At 48.9% G+C, this 17,762-nt stretch overlaps 2 protein-coding genes across 2 annotated transcripts in view; one reads left to right on the top strand and one right to left on the bottom strand.

Moving 5' to 3' along the window:
- LOC101612122 (EEF1A lysine methyltransferase 3) overlaps nt 1-1,304 on the top strand; it is a 33,819-nt gene extending 32,515 nt beyond the window's left edge. Inside the window, exon 9 of the mRNA XM_045151955.1 lies at nt 976-1,304. The gene's annotated coding sequence lies outside the window, so the exon portion shown is untranslated. The remainder of the gene's footprint in view (nt 1-975) is intronic.
- The window catches only part of Avil (advillin), a 28,822-nt gene extending 11,190 nt beyond the window's left edge, over nt 1-17,632 (bottom strand). Inside the window, exons 1-14 of the mRNA XM_004650041.2 lie at nt 17,310-17,632; nt 13,063-13,147; nt 11,975-12,049; nt 10,236-10,432; nt 7,607-7,715; nt 7,343-7,453; nt 6,851-7,053; nt 4,472-4,550; nt 4,262-4,360; nt 3,225-3,378; nt 3,030-3,130; nt 2,445-2,582; nt 2,199-2,357; nt 961-1,140 (exon numbers count right to left, since the gene is read on the bottom strand). Of these exons, the coding sequence (XP_004650098.2) occupies nt 961-1,140; nt 2,199-2,357; nt 2,445-2,582; nt 3,030-3,130; nt 3,225-3,378; nt 4,262-4,360; nt 4,472-4,550; nt 6,851-7,053; nt 7,343-7,453; nt 7,607-7,715; nt 10,236-10,432; nt 11,975-12,049; nt 13,063-13,128 (1,671 nt within the window). The 5' untranslated portion in view covers nt 13,129-13,147; nt 17,310-17,632. The remainder of the gene's footprint in view (nt 1-960; nt 1,141-2,198; nt 2,358-2,444; nt 2,583-3,029; nt 3,131-3,224; nt 3,379-4,261; nt 4,361-4,471; nt 4,551-6,850; nt 7,054-7,342; nt 7,454-7,606; nt 7,716-10,235; nt 10,433-11,974; nt 12,050-13,062; nt 13,148-17,309) is intronic.
- Nucleotides 17,633-17,762: the final 130 nt, after the last annotated feature.

Raw genomic sequence — 17,762 nt, forward strand, 5'->3', positions numbered from 1 at the left:
TTATTTATTTGAGAGGAAGAGGCTGAGAGAGAGAGGAAGAGAGAGAATGGCTCCCAGCTACTGCAAATGAACTCCAGACAAATGCGCCACCTTGTGCATCTGGCTTACATGTGTCCTGGCGAATAACACCTGGGTCCAGTGCCTTAACCGCTAAGCCATCTCCCCAGCCCCCACCCCCTTTTTTTGAGGTAGGGTCTTACTGTAGCTCAGGCTTACCTGGAATTCACTCTGTAGTCTCAGGGTGGCCTTGAACTCTTCAGGGATCCTCTTACCTCTGCCTCCCAAGTACTGGGATTAAAGGCGTGTGCCACCATGCCCAGCTTCCTTAATTTTTTTTCCTTAATTTTTGTAATGTAAGATCTTGCTATGTAGCCCAGGATGACCTGGAACTTGAGATCCTTCTGCCTCGGCCTCCTAAGTAACTGAACTACTAGCTCATGCCACCATGCCCCCCACCATTCCCTATTTTTCTTTATTTATTCACTTTTGTTTTGCTTATTGAGTGTGCGCTCAGTATATTGCCCATGCAGGCTGCACTCTTTCCTCACAGTCCTGCCTCAGCCTCTTAAATGCTGGGATTACAGGTTTGTGCCACCATGCCCAGCCTTAAATTCTCTTGTGTAAACACAATTGCATAAACACTTTTAGTGTGTTTTAAGGCACTCATGCAATATAAATTGATAACATTTCTTGTGTGTTTTTGTTCCTGTTGGCACATGGCCTGTTACAAGCCACCAAGCCCATGTGGGTAGAGGCTGATCCAGCCTCCATGCTGGTGTACCATGTCTCCTGGGGTGAGCAGGGCTGTCAGTGGGCTCCTAGGGGAGACCCAGTGTGGGGGATGTTGGTGTCTCTTTTGAAGATTTCTCGGGAACTTTCTAAGGACTTGCTGACAGGGTCAAGGGTGGGAGTGGCTCAGCTCCAAGGGGCTGGTCTGCCCACGGGGCCCAGCTGTCCTACCTTGCCATACCACAGGTAGTGCTCCACCTGGGTCTGTAGCAGAAAGACGTCGTTAGAGTTTAAGGAAGAGGCAAAGGCCGGGACCTCCACTGCTTTGGTGTTGGATTTGTCATTTCCTTGAATCTGGAAGAGTCTTACTGGAGGATCAGGCTCAGCATTTCCTTTCCTGGAAGTCCCACCCTAGAAAGAAGAATGCAGGCCTGTAGAGCACTACACAAGCACTAGGCTGACTGTTGTGGAACATGGGTGTACTTGACACCATCTGCGGTGGTTTGATTCAGGTGTCCCCCATAAACTTAGGTGTTCTGAATGCTAGGTTCCCAGCTGATGGATATTTGGGAATTAATGCCTCCTGGAGGGAGTGTATTGTTGGGGGCGGGCTTATGGTCTTTATAGCCAGTTTCCCCATGCCAGTGTTTGGCACACCCTCCTGTTGCTGTGGTCCATCTTCTGTTGGCCAGGGGGTGATGTCCACCCTCTGCTCATGCCATCGTTTTCCCCTGCCATCGTGAAGCTTCCCCTTGAGCCTGTAAGGCAAAATAAACCTCTTTTTCCCAGAAGCTACTCTTGGTTGGGTGATTTCTACCAGCAATGCGAACCGGACTGCAACACCATCCTTGCCCTGTGCGAGCTTCTGGCTAACTGGAAGGGCCAGTGGGCTGGGTTAAGGTTCCAGTAGGTTTAGCTTTCACTCCCAGAACATCATCATGTGCCAGGTTCTAGGGCTAGTGCCTTACCACCACCTCATTGGCCCCCAGAATAACATGAAGTAGGAGTGACTGCGTTAGTGCAGATGGGAAACAGATTTAGACAGCTGGCGCATAAATGATAAGGCTAGGGCTTGACCCAGACTTGCGTGCTGTCCAGCATGTGACCACAGGTATGCCTGCCCTTGCTTCAGCCAAGGCCCCATGGAAGGAGTGGGCCTTGAACTAGAAGGGGCAGATTTTGGTGGTGGGTAAGGGGTGCCAGCATCAAGAGGGTACAAGGTGGGGAGCCGAGGCTACCGTGTCTGCACAGGTAATGTGGCTCAGATTGCCAGAGACCATGAACACTAATGGAACAGTGGTTTGGACTTGGAGCCTTAGGTGTCTGGGATTCTCTTGAGCATCTCAGACTAACCCTTTGTGTCTGAGTCAGACTTGCCCCTATTCCAATCCTCACCTCTCCCGTGGCCCCCACTGCCTTGTTAGCTCTGAGCACCCCTGCTTAGGGTATCCTTTTCTGTGGGTCCTCACCTCATAGATAACCAGCTTCCCCCTGAAGATAGTCATGAAGTGGCGCGGTTCCTTCCCCATACTGACCCGAACCTGCACAGGGGCCCCATTAAACTGCCGATCCACCTCCACGGCCTGGTAGGCTGAGGCTGCCAGCTCATCCTGTGAGGCGTGGCGACCCTGTGATGGTGAGAGGGAGTGATGGGCTCCACTCCAGTGGTCAAGGAGGCATCCAGACCCAAAGCTGAGAGTTGGCACCAAGCCTACCTGCCAGATGTACAAGATGTAATGGGGCTTCCTGTTCACCTCATATGTGTAGAGAATCAGATAGCAGTCTCCCCCGTAGAAGAAGCCGTGCCACTGATGTTCCACAGGGACCAGCTCCAGGTTCTCAATTCTCCAGACCTGGGTACATAGGAGACACAGGTCCCCAGGTAGGGTCATCCTGTCCAGAGAGTACAACCTGAAAGGAACTGGGCCATCTTGAATGGAGAACCCAGGTGGGCAAGGTGCTAGTGACTGTGCCACATGTTCCCTCCCCCTCTCCCTGGGTGAAGGCTTGTCACGCTAGTATGCTTTGAATGCTGAGAACAGGGTAACACCAGTCCAGTGTCTCCCATCATGCAACTGGGTCTATGTGAGCTGAGCAATGACTTGAATATGTCTGCCAAGTAATAGCCCATTGAGGGATGTGACTCCCGACACCCCCAAAGCATTGTTGGCAGTATGCCAACCCCAAGCCTCTTAGAGATGATGAAGATATCAAGGGAAAGGTAAGCCAAGCATCCCAAACCCATCCGCTGCCTGCGGCAGGTACAGCTGAGAGGGCCCGCACTACCCTCCCGGATTCACCTCAACCTTCCCATTGCCATCATCCACCATCCTTTCTTGGGCAGCCACCTCTGGCTTGGTGTGCAGCAGGGTCACATCAAACTTGTCCTGGAAAACTTTAGCTGCAAGGGAAGGGTGAAAAAGCCAAGCACGTGAGCAGCAGGCATGCCTCTTCTACAGTCCCAGTGGAAGAGGAGGTTTCAGGGGCAGTCTTACCAATTTTGCCAAGGCTGAATGTTTTCCCCAGGCCTGTGGTCTGCTCTTTCACCGACCACTTCTGGAACAACTGCTTGAACATGGCTGACTCAGCACCGTCATTGACAGTCTCCACATTGGTACTGCTGGGATAGCCCTTCATCTTGATGAAGTCCTGCACCCCCATCCCCATACAAAATCAGCTCACTGAGGGCATGCAGTCTTTGCTAATCTGGTAATTCACACCTCTGAAGCCAGGTGGTAAAATTCCCCCTGTCCCTAGGAGTCACAGTCAAATTCTAACTCACTTTTACAAATCATTACCTACCTCAAAGAATGACAAGGTAAACTGGGTGTGGTGGTGCACACCTTTAATCCCAGCACTCAGGAGGCAGAGGTAGGAGGATCGCTGTGAGTTTGAGGCCAGCCTGAGACTACATAGTGAATTCCAGGTCAGCCTGGGCTAGAATGAAACCCTACCTCAAAAAACAAAACAACAACAACAAAACAGTGAATAGGTAGCTAGGTGTGATGGCTCATGCCTGTAATCCTGGCTCTTGGGAGGCAGAGATAGGAGGATTGCTGTGAGTTTGAAGCCAGCCTGGGACTCCAGAGTGAATGCCAGGTCAGCCTGGGCTAGAGTGAATGGTTGTGTTCCGCGTACCGCCCTGAGTACTCGAACACTGACAACACCCCTGGGAGCTGGCTGTTACCCTGCTTAGATACAGGAAACTAAGGGTCAGAGGCACTCGGTGGTCTTGCCTAGAACATTCAGCTGCATCTGAATTCCAGCTTGTCTGTATGACACAAGTCCACATATGTAACTATTATGTCTGCTCAAGTGCCTGGTGTGGCTCGGCACACACCCACACTGACACTGGCAGAATTATTCAAGTAGCCGGGTGTGGTGGCGCATGCCTTTAGTCCCAGCATTCTGGAGGCTGAGGCAGGAGGATCACTGAGTTTGAGGCCTGCCTGGGCTACAGTGAGACCCTGCCTCAAAAAAAAAAAAAAAAGGAAAAAAGAATTATCAAGTAGTTTGCACATCTCCAGCTTACCAGAGCTTTGGACATGGCTGCTTGCCTCTCAACCTTTGTGGCTCCTTTGCCTTTCCACACATAGATCTTGGTTCCACTTTGGTCCAGGATGTAGCAGTCCTGAAGTAATCAGGGAGAAACGTGGATACTGCTGCTCAAAGCAGAGGCCGGATGCTGGCCAGGCTTTCACATGTCTGGCTTCCCCAAGCAAAGCTCCCTGTGACTACTTACATCATGGATCAGCAAGTCCTGGACCAGAGGCCTTGTTGCCACCTCTGTGACTGTCAGCTGCCCAGCCGAGTCTGACACCCTGGAGAAGGGGAGTGGTAGGTTGCACCTTTTTTAAAAAAAATCTTTTCATTTATTTATGACAGAGGGAGAGAGAGAAAGAGAGAGGGAGGGAGAGAATGGGCACACCAGGGCCTTTAGCCACTGTAAATGAACTCTAGACTCATATGCCACCAATGTATATCTGGCTTACATGGGACCTGAAGAATCGAACCTGGGTCCTTAGGCTTCACAGGCAAGCAAGTTGTACCTTTTTTTGCAAAGCACTCTATAGCTAACTTAATGTTTTAGTGTGGAGTTTCTGGGTAGATCTTGACTTAAGACAGACCTGTGGGCTGGGGATATGACTCAGAAATTAGAGGCAGTCATTGACAAAACCTGGAGTTCAATTCCCAATTGCACATGTAACACCACATGTTTGGAGTTCATTTGTAGTGGCAAGAGACCCTAGCATGCCTATATACACTCACCCTCTTTTTCTTCCCTCCCTTTGCTCACATATGAATAAATAAAAATATTTTCTGAGGCCAGATGTGGTGCCACACACCTTTAATCCCAACACTTGGGAGGCAAGAGGAACGAACATTTCCATGAGTTACAGGCCACCCTGAAACTACAGTCTCATACTACATGGCCCAGGTCAGCCTGGCTAGAGTAAGACCCTACCTTGGAAAATTTTTTTTTTCTTAAAAAAAAGTCCCTCTCCAGGTGTGGTGGCACACGTCTTAATCCTAGCACTTGGGAGGCAGAGGTAGGAAGATTGCCATGAGTTCAGGGCCACCCTGAGATTACATAGTGAATTCAAAGTCAGCCTGGGCTACAGTGAGACCCTACTTTGAGAGGAACAACAACAACAAAAAAGACCTGGGCTGGAGAGATGGCTTAGTGGTTAAGGTGCCTGCCTGCAAAGCCAAAGGACCCAGGCTCCCAGGTTTGATTCCCCAGAACCCACATGAGTCAGATGCACACAGTGGTACATGCATCTGTAGTTAGTTTGTAGCAGCTGGGGCCCTGGCGCACCCTTTATCTCTCTGTCTCTCAAGTAAATAAACAAAAAAAAAACATTTAAAAAAAAGGAAAGAAAGAAAGAGGGCTGGATAAACTTAGCAGTTGAGGTGCTTGCTTGCTTGCAAAGCCTGAGGACACACAAAGGTGAGGCAAGCGCAAGGTCACATATGACCACTAGGTGGCAAAAGCATCTGGAGTTTTGATTTTAGTGGCTAAGGCCCTGACTGGAATGTCAATTCCCTCTCTCTCTTGCTCTAAAAAATAAAAATAAAAACAAAAAAAGACAGACCCAGCCAGGCATGGTGGTGCATGCCTTTAGTCCCAGCACTCAGGAAGCAGAAGTAGGAGACAAGCTGTGAGTTCAAGGCCAGCTTGGGACTACAGAGTGAATTCCAGATCAGGCTGGGCTACAGCAAAACCCTACCTCAAAAACAAAACAAAACAAAACAAAAAAACAACCAAAACAACAACAAAAACAACAACAACAAAGGAAAACACTGTTCTTGGCCTGGACAGATGGCTCCCAGAGGACCTAGATTCGACTCTCTAGTGCCCACATAAGCCAGATGCACAGGGTGGCGCATGTGTCTGGAGTTTCTTTGCAGCAGCTGGAGGCCCTGGCACACCCATTCTCTATCTGGCTCCCAAAATAAATAATATTTTTAAAAAGACAGACTCAGCTTGAATGCAGACAGTAGTGTACAGGAGTGTGTGCTTTGTTTTCTGGAGGAGACATCTGTGCATTTCTCACCCAGATTTTATCCCTATTGCATCCCTGGACATGATACCCTCGAATACAGGAAAAGTCTCCCCAAGAAGACTTAAAAAATTAAGAGAAGGGGAAGAGAGAAAATGGGCACATCAGGGCCTCTATCTAGTGCAAAATCCAGATGCATGCACCACCATGTGCATCTGGATTATGTGGGTTCTGGGGAATTGAACCTGGGTCCTTAGGCTCCTCAGGCAAGCACCTTAACTGCTAAGCCATCTCTCTAGCCCAAGGACATTTTTTCCCTCCAAAGTAGGGTCTCATTCTCTAGCTCCCGCTGACCTGTAATTCATTATGTAGTCTCAAGGTAGCCTAGAATTCATAGTGATCCACCTACCTCTGCCTCCCAAGTGCTGGGATTAAAGGTGTGCACTGTCATGGCAGCTCCCAAGGAGATTTTTTTTTTTTTTTGACACAAACACAGATATCTTAATTTAAAAGAATGGACACAGATGTGTTCATTTGCAGCAAAGAGTTAAGCCGAGTGCCTGGCTTTCACCTCCCCGCAGCCAGCTTCAAGCCAGCAGCCAGGCTTAGATACTCACTGGTACAGCATGATATTTGATTTCTGCTGCTGATCCATGACTTCATCGGGGACTGCAGGCTTGATAAAGGAGCGTCGGCCAAGGGTGTCCTGAAGGACTGTCATCAGCTCTGGGCTGGCTGCCTCCTTGTCTCCCTCGATCACTCCTATTTCAGCACGACCCCCTCGCTCCCTGTCCCGAATGTCCTTTGCTAAAAGCATAGCCTGTCAAAGACACCCAAGTAAGGACTCAGCTCACCCAGCCCCCTGGCTTTTCTGATGGCTTCAGGAAGGATTCCAGACTCAGTAGATTCTCTGACACTGAGAACCCCTGGGTGAGTCCATGCCCTTAAGCCTGTCTGCACGACAGAATGTACTCTAAGGTGGCAGTTGACCCCGGGGCCTTGGGGACCAGCTGGCAGTGAAGGGAAAGGGAGAAGGCCCCTGAGAGAGCCCAGCCCCATGACCAGGGCTGAGGGTTTGGAGAGGGCTCTGAGATGAGAAAGAACCAGACCTTCAGACGTTCCCCGCTGTTGCTCTCGGGGCCATTCCACTGGATAATGACCTTCCCGAGATCCAGCAAGAAGACATCACCTCGGTTAAAACTGTCCCAGCTCATTTCTACCTGTGTGCGAGAGGTCCACTTTGTGTGTGTGTGTGTGTGTGTGTGTGTGTGTGTGTGTGTGTGTGTGCGCGCGCGCGGGGGGGGGGTGGAGGGGCTGGTTCCCAGGTGCCAGGGAGGAGGGCTGGGCCAGGACAGCCAGTGCATAGGACTCACCTCAGTGGCCCTGATGTTTCTTTTCCCCTTCACATGCAGCAGCCGCTTCACATCATAGCTGTTGGTCTCCACGTGCTTCATCCCAGAGGCCACACCCCCCTTTTTATAACTGAGGGAACATGCATTCGATTACTTGTTGAGCACTGAGACTTGAGGGAAGGACAGACATGCAGTGTCTGCCCGCATAGGTTATGATAAGAAATGAGCCAGGTAAATAAATGCACTTGACCCGCCGCTACCCCACCACAGACCCGGTGACTGAGAGGCCAGAGCAGTCTTCTCTCAAATGGTATTTGAATGAAGAAACTACAGTGAGCTGGGCGTGGGGCCCACACCTTTAATGCCAGCACAGCAGAGGTTGGAGGATCGCTGTGAATTCGAGGCCACCTGAGACTACATAGTGAATTCCAGGTCAGCCTGAGCTAGAGTGAAACCCTACCTCAAAAAAACAAAAAAAAGCCAGGCATGGTGGCGCACACCTTTAATCCCAGCACCTGGGAGGCAGAGGTAGGAGGATTGCCGTGAGTTTGAGGTCACCCTGAGACTACATAGTGAATTTTAGGTCAGCCTGAGCTAGAGTGAGACCTACCTCAAAAAACCAAAACAGGGCTGGAGAGATGGCTTAGTGGTTAAGCGCTTGCCTGTGAAGCCTAAGGACCCCGGTTCGAGGCTCGGTTCCCCAGGTCCCACGTTAGCCAGATGCACAAGGGGGCGCATGCATCTGGAGTTCGTTTGCAGAGGCTGGAAGCCCTGGTGTGCCCATTCTCTCTCTCTCTCTCTATCTGTCTTTCTCTCTGTGTCTGTCACTCTCAAATAAAATAAATAAATAAAAATTAAAACAAAACAAAACAAAACAAAAAAAACCAGAAGGGGTCAATACCAAAGGAATTCTGCCCCAGATCCTCCTGAATGAAGGGCTTCTAGGAATTGTATCAGTGTGTAATGGGAGAGGGGCACAAGTCAGGTAGAGGCAGAAACATTAAGGTTATCCTGTCCTTAGGGCTACCCATCCCAGGAACCAGTTCTCTAGCCCTGGGCACCAAACTAGACATCTCCTACACAGTAACAAGACAGTTGCAGCTGCAGACAGTCTTTAGGTCCCCTGGTGGCTGCCTTAGTGAAGACTGCTGACTTATAAGAAGCTGGCCTTGACCTGGCCTCAATTCTGAAGCTTCTGGTAATTCCTCTTTTCTTTCTTCCTTTTTTTTTTTTTTTTTTTGAGACAATCTCATATAGCCCAGGCAGGCCTCTAACTTGCTATGTGGTCAAGAATGATGTTCATCTACCTTTACCTCCCAAGTGCTGGAATTACAGGTGTGTACCACCACACGGGGCTCCTCTAGTTGGTTTTGTTTTGTTTTGTTTTTTGAGATAGGGTCTCACTCTAGCCCAGGCTGACCTGGAGTTTACTATGTAGTCTCAAGGTGGCCTTGAACTCACAGTGATCCTCCTACCTCTGCCTCCCAAGTGTTCTCTTGGCTTTTTGTTGTTGTTTTTAAATTTTTATTTATTTATTTATTGGGGGGGGGGACTTCAGGGCCTCCGTCCACTGCAAATGAACTTCAGACACATGCACCACTTTGTGCATCTGGCTTTACATGGGTACTGGGGGAATTGAATCTGGATCCATTGGCTTTGCTGGCAGATGTCTTAGCTAGTAAACCATCTCTCCAGCCCCTCCTCTTGGATTTTAATCTCAAGAGCTAAAAGTGGAGTTTAAGCTCCTGTCTTCATGGAGTGTTATCATCATGGTCCTTTCAAGCCCCTCTCATGTTAAGTGTCTGTTTTTGCTTTCATCAGTGTAACCAACTCCATTCCTTTCTCTCCCCTTTTATTCCAATGAAATGTGTCCTGTTGCTTGTGTGCATTATCCCTGTCAAGCAGAAGTTGGCATTCTGTTGTGTGTCTCAGTCTGTTTCTCACGTTGTTCCTTAGGTACACATTTGTGAGATGTGTTCACGTGTGCTAGGTGTGGATTTAATCTGATGCTTCTGATGGGCATGTCCAGTCTCCTTGTAACAGACACCTACACTGCCCATAGCTTCCTCCACCATTCATGGTTTTTGTTGTTTATTTTGTTGGTTTGTCAAGGTAGGGTCTCGCTGTAGCCCAGGCTGACCTGGAATTCACTATGCAGTCTCAGGCTGTCCTTGAACTCACAGGGATCCTCCTACTTCTGCCTCTGGAGTGCTGGCATTAAAGGTGTGCACCTCCACGCCCAGCCACCATTAATGTTTTGTTGAGAACATTTTGGTTCATAGACCCTTATGGACCGGAGCATGTGAAGAATTTTAATTTTGGGTTATGCACCAGAAATAGGATGTGCCTTGGTGGTACCATTACTCTTCAGAATGCAGAGCCAGCCTGGGATACAGTGAGTTCTAAGTCATCCTAAGCTAGAGCGAGACCCTGCTTCAGAGCCAGCCTACATTCCCTGCAGCAGAACACGAGGCTCTGGTTCTCCACATCCTCCCCAGCATGTGGTGCCGCCCCACTCTAGTTTGTGTTGGTCTGATAGGTGCCAGTGGTCTGTTTTGCATCTGTGTGCTTTCTTCACGTGCGCATATTGGCCTTCTGGGCGTCCTCTTCTGTAAACTGCTGCGCCGGTCCTTGCTGTGCTACTACTCACATGATGCCCTGCTTGAAGTAGCCACGGAAGGTGTCAGACTCGTGGTACTGGACTTCACGGTGCTGCACGGGGCCACCCCCCAGGTAGTCATCCAGCTGTGTTGTATAGATGGCTGCACAGCTCTGTTCATCCTGGGATGAGTCCTTCCCGATCCAGAAGTGGATGTTCTGCGAGAGCAGACTGCCCACTCTCCGGGTCTAGAATGAAGCCAGTGAAGTCACAGCATGCAGATCTTGTCCTGCCCTGGCTTCAAGGCAAGACTAGCAGCACTTCTGCATCCCTGCCGTGCAAAGTAGAGTTGTCCTGAACCCTGTGTTGACCTGAGACTGAGGCACAAGCCTTGGCAGTCCTAATTCTACCTATATTGGGGAAGGTGGCAGCTTTTTGTTCCCCCAATAAACAAGACATCAATGGGCAGTTTTCTCCCAGTCAGGCTGCAGGCTTATTTTACAGGTCTCCCTTCACTACACAGCTTACCAGTACCACTGTGTAGCTCTGTCAGCACTGTTTGTTGGGCATTTCCTCCACTAAAATGAGGACTGTTTTATTTTTATTACATTTTATTTTTGGTTTTTTGAGGTAGGGACTCACTCTAGCCTAGGCTGACCTGAATTCACTATGTAGTCTCAGGCTGGCCTCAAACTCATGGTACTCCTACCTCTGCCTCCCCAGTGCTGAGATTAAAGGCTTGTGTCACCACACCCCGATATATAAATATATGTATTTCAAGGTAGAGACTCACTCTAGTCCAGGCTGACTGAGAACTCAGTGATCCTCTTGCCTCAGCCTCTCAAGTGCTGGGAGTAACAGCATACACCACCTCACTTGGCTAAGTATTTTTATTTATGGGGGGCGTGCATGCCAGAGCTACTTGCTGCTGCAAATGAACTCCATATGCCATCTTGTGCATATGGCGTTAAGTGGGTATTGAGGAAACTGAACCCAGGTCAGCAGGCTTTGTAAGCAAGCACCTTTAACTGCTGAACCATCTCTCTAAGCCCCCTTAAGGTTTGAGGGTTTTTTTAAACAAACAAACAAACAAAATAAACAACAACAAAAACCAAGGTCTTATGTAGCCTAGGCTGGCTTCAAACTCCTGATCCACCTACTGCTTCCTCTCAAGGGCTGGGATTACAAGTGTGTGCCACCATGCCTACTTTTTTTGTTGTTGTTGTTTTTGTTTTGAGGTAGGGTCTCGCTCTAGCCCAAGCCGACCTGGAATTCACTATATAGTCTCAGGGTGGCCTCACATTCATAGTGATCTTCCTACCTCTACCTCCAAGCACTGGAATTAAAAGGCATGTGCCACCATGCCTGGCTGAATATTTTGTTTGGGGGCAAGGTCTCATGCTAGTTCAGGCTGGCCTTGAACTCATGGTGATCCTCCTACCTCACCCTACCAAGTTCTAGGATGACAGGTGTACATCCCTACACCTGGCTTCCAATGAGCACTTTGAGGCCAGAATTAGACCTTGTATGTCTGGTCTTACTCCTGGGAGGGAGGGCTACTGGTGGGGAGCTTGGGATGGGAGTCAGGCTGAGGAACCACACCCACCTTCTGATGCACAGCTATTGCCCTAGGCCTAATGATGGCTTTTTATAGTCAAACCTGAGGCCTGCTCTGCATGGCATGAGGAAGAATTGAGACAGATGTCAGGACCACCCTCCCCCCTTCCTCACCAGCAGAGCTCTCAGCAGCCTGAGAACTTGCTGTCAGGGCCATAGAGGATGGTGCTTACCGAGAGGACGATATAGCAGTCCCCCTCATAGAAGTTGCCATGGGCATTCAGGGGCACCAGGGCCAGCTCCATTTTCTGGAAGGACAAGGAAGTATACAGACTGTACTCCTTCCCTCCTCCCCTTCCCCACAGCCTCCCTCTCTCGGGTCATTTGGCACAGGTGGTAGGGGAGATGTCTCCTGACCTGCCCACACCACCCTGGGTCCTGTCCTGTGTTCACTTGCCCTGTCTCAGTTCATATGGTGTGCCTCGTGAGCCTACAACCCTCCACAGGGGGGGAGAGTTGCATGTAACTGTCAAGTGCATGTCTTTAGTGCCAGCACTTGGGAGGCTGAGATAGGATTGCTATGAGTTCTAGTCCAGCCTGGGACCACAGAGTGAGTTGCAGGTCAGCCTGGGCTAGAGTGAGACCCTACCTAGAAAAAAAAAAAAGATGTTAAATGTGAAAAGGTTAAATACACAATTTTAGTAGCTTATTCCTGAGTGCTGGGATCAAAGACATGTGCCACCACACCCAGCCTAGCTTATTCATTTTTAAGTAAGTGGGGAGCTTTCAAATACTGTAAAGTGGTCTGGGCCATTCTGCAAGCTCTGAGAGGATGGATGGAGAGCTGTGACACACTTCCCCTTCCTAATGGAGGAGGGTGAAGGAGGCATTATCTGTGGGGTTTACGTAACAGCAGCTGACTGGGTGGAGGTGACTGGGGTGTCCCAGCTCAGAGCTCTGAGTCATGCAGAGGGGACCAGTCCTAAGGTTGAAGGGGTGAGCAGTGCCACCTGTGCAGTGCCCCTAGTTGAAGCTACTGTTCTGAAGATGGCATGTTCTGTTGCTCTGGCTGGCGGCCTGGAGTCACCTGGGGGTGGCCCATCTTCGCAAGGAATCTACTGGAAGTGCGCACTTGCTGGGTGAAGGACAAGTTAGCCTTTGCCCTGAGGCCCTGATCTCAGGGGCTAACAGAACTGCCGCTGACTGCCACCTGTTTTGAGCATGAGGTAGGAACAAGGACCGGCAAAGCCGCACTGTGATGCTGCCCCTCAGCCCATGGGCTCAGGTCCTAGACAACAAGAGTGTCTCCCACTCTGCTCACCTCGATTCTCCAGGTGATGATCCCAGGGTCATTGCCCACAGCCCTGAAGGCGCTGCTCAGAGACATAGTGCTTGTCTTCCCAGAACTGAAACATCAGAGCCAGAAGTGATGCCCCTCGCAGTGGACAGGATCTGCTGTCCCTCCTAAGACACCAGTCTCACCAGCCATCTTGCTATCTATCCTTTTGGTGTATCTGCCACCATTTCACTATGGTAGGGGAAATGACTTGTTCAAGGTCACATGGTGAGACTGGCTGGCCCATCCCCCCCCCCCACTTCTGCTTCCCACCTTCCACTTACTTGGTTAAGAGTTCTGGTAAGGAGAGGTTATGCACACCAAGAAGTCTTCTGGTGGCTAAGGAGATGCCTCAAAGGTTAAAGGAACTTGCTTGTAAAGCATGTCAGCCTAGGTTCAGTTCCCCAGTACCCACATAAAGCTGCAAAGTGGTGTATGTATCTGGGGTTTGTAGGCTAGAGACTCTTACGTATCCATTATCTCTCTGCCCTTGCAAATAAATAATAAGTGCATTTTTAAAATATCTTTTTTATTTTTTGGTTTTCCAAGGTAGGGCCTCACTCTGATCCAGGTTGACCTAGAATTCACTGTGTAGTCTCAGGGTGGCCTCAAACTCATGGCGATTCTTCTACTTCTGCCTTCTAAATGCTGGGACTAAGCCGGGCGTGGTGACGCACGCCCTTAATCCCCGCACTCGGGAGGCAGAGGTAGGAGGATGGCCATGAGTTTAAGGCCACCCTGAGACTCCATAGTGAATTCCAGGTCAGCCTGGCCTAGAGTGAGACCCTACCTCAAAATACCAAAAATAAATAAATAAATGAATGCATGCTGGGACTAAAGGTGTGTGCCAGCACGACCAGCTCCAGCGCACAAACAGGTCTAAATGTCTGTGCTTACCCCCTTCTATCCATGCTGCTCTAGTCTTGGCTAGAATTCATCCTTGGCAGTGAATACCAGGGAGATCCATCCAAATGTCAAGAAAAGAAAGCCCACTGCGCAGAGGAAAGGAGGGGTCTCTATCACACCTGCCAGGGCTTAGGGAACATTATGCAGGAAGTGGTTCATTAAATATGAGTGCTGCTCTCACTACACCTGACAGCCTCCTCCAGGGAGATGACATTGAGGAGACTAAAAATTCATTAAAGCAGAAAAACAAGGGCTGATGAGAGCTCAACACTAAAGAAGACTGACGCTCCCACCAAGGCTTAAGGAACATTGCTCACAAGGAGGTGGAAATATCTGCATTGTCATCTCCCCACCCCACAGACACTGGTGCATTCATGACCTCACATTATTGGTTATTGATGATCCTACTGAGGAGGGCCCTTAGTGGAATGGGGCAAGAGAGAAGGGACTTACAGAGTATAACCTGATGGGACTATGAAAGTTCTCAAAAAAGGAACTGGGGGATGGAGAGATGGCTTGGTGATTAAGACACTTGCCTGCAAGGCCAAAGGACCCAGGTTTGATTCCCCAGAACACACATAAAGCCGGATACACAAGGTGGTGCATGCGTCTGGAGTTGATTGCAGTGGCTGGAGGCCTTGATGTGCCCATTCTCTCTTGCTATCTATATGCCTTTCTCTCAAATAAATAATGAAAATATTTTAAAAGGGGGGGGGGACTAGAGGGATGGCTTACCAGTTGTTTGCCTGCACAGCTAGAGGACCCAGGTTCAATTCCCCAGAACCCATGTTAGCCAGATGCACAAGGGGGCACATGTGTCTGGAGTTCCTTTGCAGTGGCTGGAGGCCCTGGAGTGCCTATTTTTTTTTCTCTCTCTCTCAAATAAATAATAATAAAAGAACTGAGAGCTAGGTGTGGTGGCATACACCTTGAATCCCAGCACTTGAGAGGCAGAGGTAGGAGGATCACCGTGAGTTCGAGGCCACCCTGAGCTAGAGGGAGACCCTACCTCAAAATAAAAAGCTTTCCTTCATGTCACCTTATAGTAAAGTAAGTAATGTGTCCAAGGGCACACATTAGAATGAGATCCACATTTTAAAATATTTTTTTACTTTACTTATTAGAGGGAAAGACACACACACACACACACACACACACACACACACACACACACAGAGAGAGAGAGAGAGAGGGAGGGAATGGGTGTGTGCCAGGGCAACTGCAAATGAACTCCAGATGTATGGGCCACCTTGTGCATCTTACGTGGGTCCTAAGGAATCAAACCTGGGTCCTTTGGCTTTGCAGGAAAGTGCCTTAATCACTAAGCCATCTCCCCAGCCCCACTTTTTTTTTTTTTTTACCAGTCTAGCTAGCCATGTAGTCCAGCCTGGCCTTAAATACCTTCCGCCTCAGAAGTGCTGGGATTATAGGCTTGTACCCCTAGGCCCAGCTCCATAACTACTCTCCCCACCCCGTGTTTGACCTGTACTTTTAGCTATTTTCATATACTGCCACCCTTCTTAAAAGTAAGTGGCTCCTGTATACAAAATTCAATCACAAAAAGTATGTCCAAACTGAGCCTCCTTCCCTCACACTCTTCCCAGATTCCAGGCTTGAGGTCACTGTCACCTCTAACCTGTTTCCAACTTTTACCTTTTGCCTCCTTACTTGCTCCTTTTTAAAGTAAATTGTCCTAAAACTATGACAACCCTCCCTGCTATTACCATGACTGGTACATATTTGGCCTTGCAGAAGAAAAGTAATATGGCAGGGCCTAAGACAAAGGACTTCGGGTGCTGGTAGGTGAAGATGGGTGTGGCCTGATCTTGTCTGTAGGCAGATGGCTTCCTTGTCCCCTTGCACACAGACCCTGGCTTCCGGTTACCCTCACAGAACATGAGAGGCCTCCAACTTCCACACACCCGAACAAGGCAGGTTGGGGAGGGAGGAAGAGGCAGTAAGTCCCAGGGGATCCTTCACTGCAACCAAGGTGTGTCTTGAGTTATTCAGCACAGTACATGTCCAAGGTCACTTATTAGTTTTATGCACATGCCTTCCCAGCAGTTCCTGCACTTAAGGAGCTTGCAGTCTGACAGTGGGTCTAACTATGAACACTAGATTTGTTTCTCTCAAGAGGCAAAGGAAAAAGGATGGGATTGATATGTTTATGTAGGATTAAAAAGCACAATTACACAGAGTGGGAACACATAGATTTTTTTACTATTTGGTGGTATACTGGAATTGTTAAGAGAGAATCATATCCGGGGATCAGGTGTAGCTCAGTGGTAAACCATTTGCCTACAGAATGCTTGAGGCCCTGGGCCTTTTGCACAGGGCTGCCCCACCCTGTGCAAAAACAAGAGAGAGCATGTCTGACCATTCAATTTCTTTTTTATATATCTAAGTAGTATTTAATTGATTTAATACAGTTCAGTTTATCACATGAAACAGCAAAATTTTATTGTTATTCTTTTCTTGAGACTTGGTTGATAAAAACCAGGTATGGACAGTAGGTGCCACTAGTATAGTTTGGCCAAAAATCAAAAACCACCAAAGAGCAAAGTCCCTTTGTGAGCTGCCAGAGCTAGACTAAAGCAGAGCCTCGAAGCAGAACCGCCAGTGTTTGAGGATTTGATCAGAAGGTTCTGCCCCACCCCATGCAGCTCAGAATGGCCAGGGATTATTTGTTCAGCTTTTCTTCCAACTCTGGTTTTCGGTCGGTCAAGTCAAATACGTGACCCAACTAGGGAAGTAAACCAGGACCAATGACTTCCTGGTCATTAATACTGGAGTCTCAGCGCCCCTGTGCAGCCCCATTTCCCAGCAGGGACTTCAGAATCCAGGGGAACTCGCTGGGTCAGGGATGCCAGATACAGGAACTGCCACACCCAAAAGATTTTGCCAGCAACATCCAAGTCCCCTGAACCTGGGCCTCTGCATCTCTCCTTGGGTCTCATTGAGAACTGTTCTGACCCCAGAACAGGACATAATTTTGACATTCCAAGTCCAAAGACAGTGGTTAGTCTCTCAGATTCCCATATGAATGGAATCAAGCAGATGAAGCTGGTTGAAAGTTCTCTTGATCATGCCTTCTTTGAGGGACAGAAGGGTGTCTTGCCCCAATCTGAAAATGTAACCCATCTATTCAGTGGGCTCTAAAAAGGTCCTCTATTTCTCAATTGAAAGTTTGTAAAACTAGTCTGAAACTCCAGGTTGTATCTTTCAAAAGCCTCAACCCAGAAGACAAAACCAAAGGAATGTCCAACGTCCCTTTCTGCCTCATTCACTAGATTAACTGACAAGCACCCATCAACCAGAGGCCTTACCTTGTCTTCTCTCCCAGTCTTCTGGCAAGCACAGCCTCAAGTGTGGTCTTGACAAACTACCCAAAGCAGGAGGCTCCAGGTCCTGCAGCTTCAGCGGCAATGGCCGCACAGACACTAGGTTATATTTGCTTGTGTTTGCATCGTAACTTCATTTTCCTACCTCTGGCCAATCAGGGCCAGCCTGGCCCTGGGCTTGACTTATTCAAAGCAGAGGGAAAGCTTTATCTGTTCCTATTCAAAACAGCAAGAACAAGAGCAGACTTTTAAAGGCTTCTTTTAACTCCGGCTCCACGCCCTGCTCTATTGATTTTTTTTAAAGTGCACAGCCCATCAATAATGCAGGAAGAGGGAGGGAGGATATGAAATTTGCCATATTGTAGATATGAGTGCATGATGCTGGTGACAAGAGAGGCTACAACTGCCTGCTGTGTGTCTGCACATCCCACTGGGAAG

This window comes from Jaculus jaculus, chromosome 6 (genome assembly GCF_020740685.1).
Source record: "Jaculus jaculus isolate mJacJac1 chromosome 6, mJacJac1.mat.Y.cur, whole genome shotgun sequence".
In the NCBI taxonomy this organism is placed as follows: Eukaryota; Metazoa; Chordata; class Mammalia; order Rodentia; family Dipodidae; genus Jaculus; species Jaculus jaculus.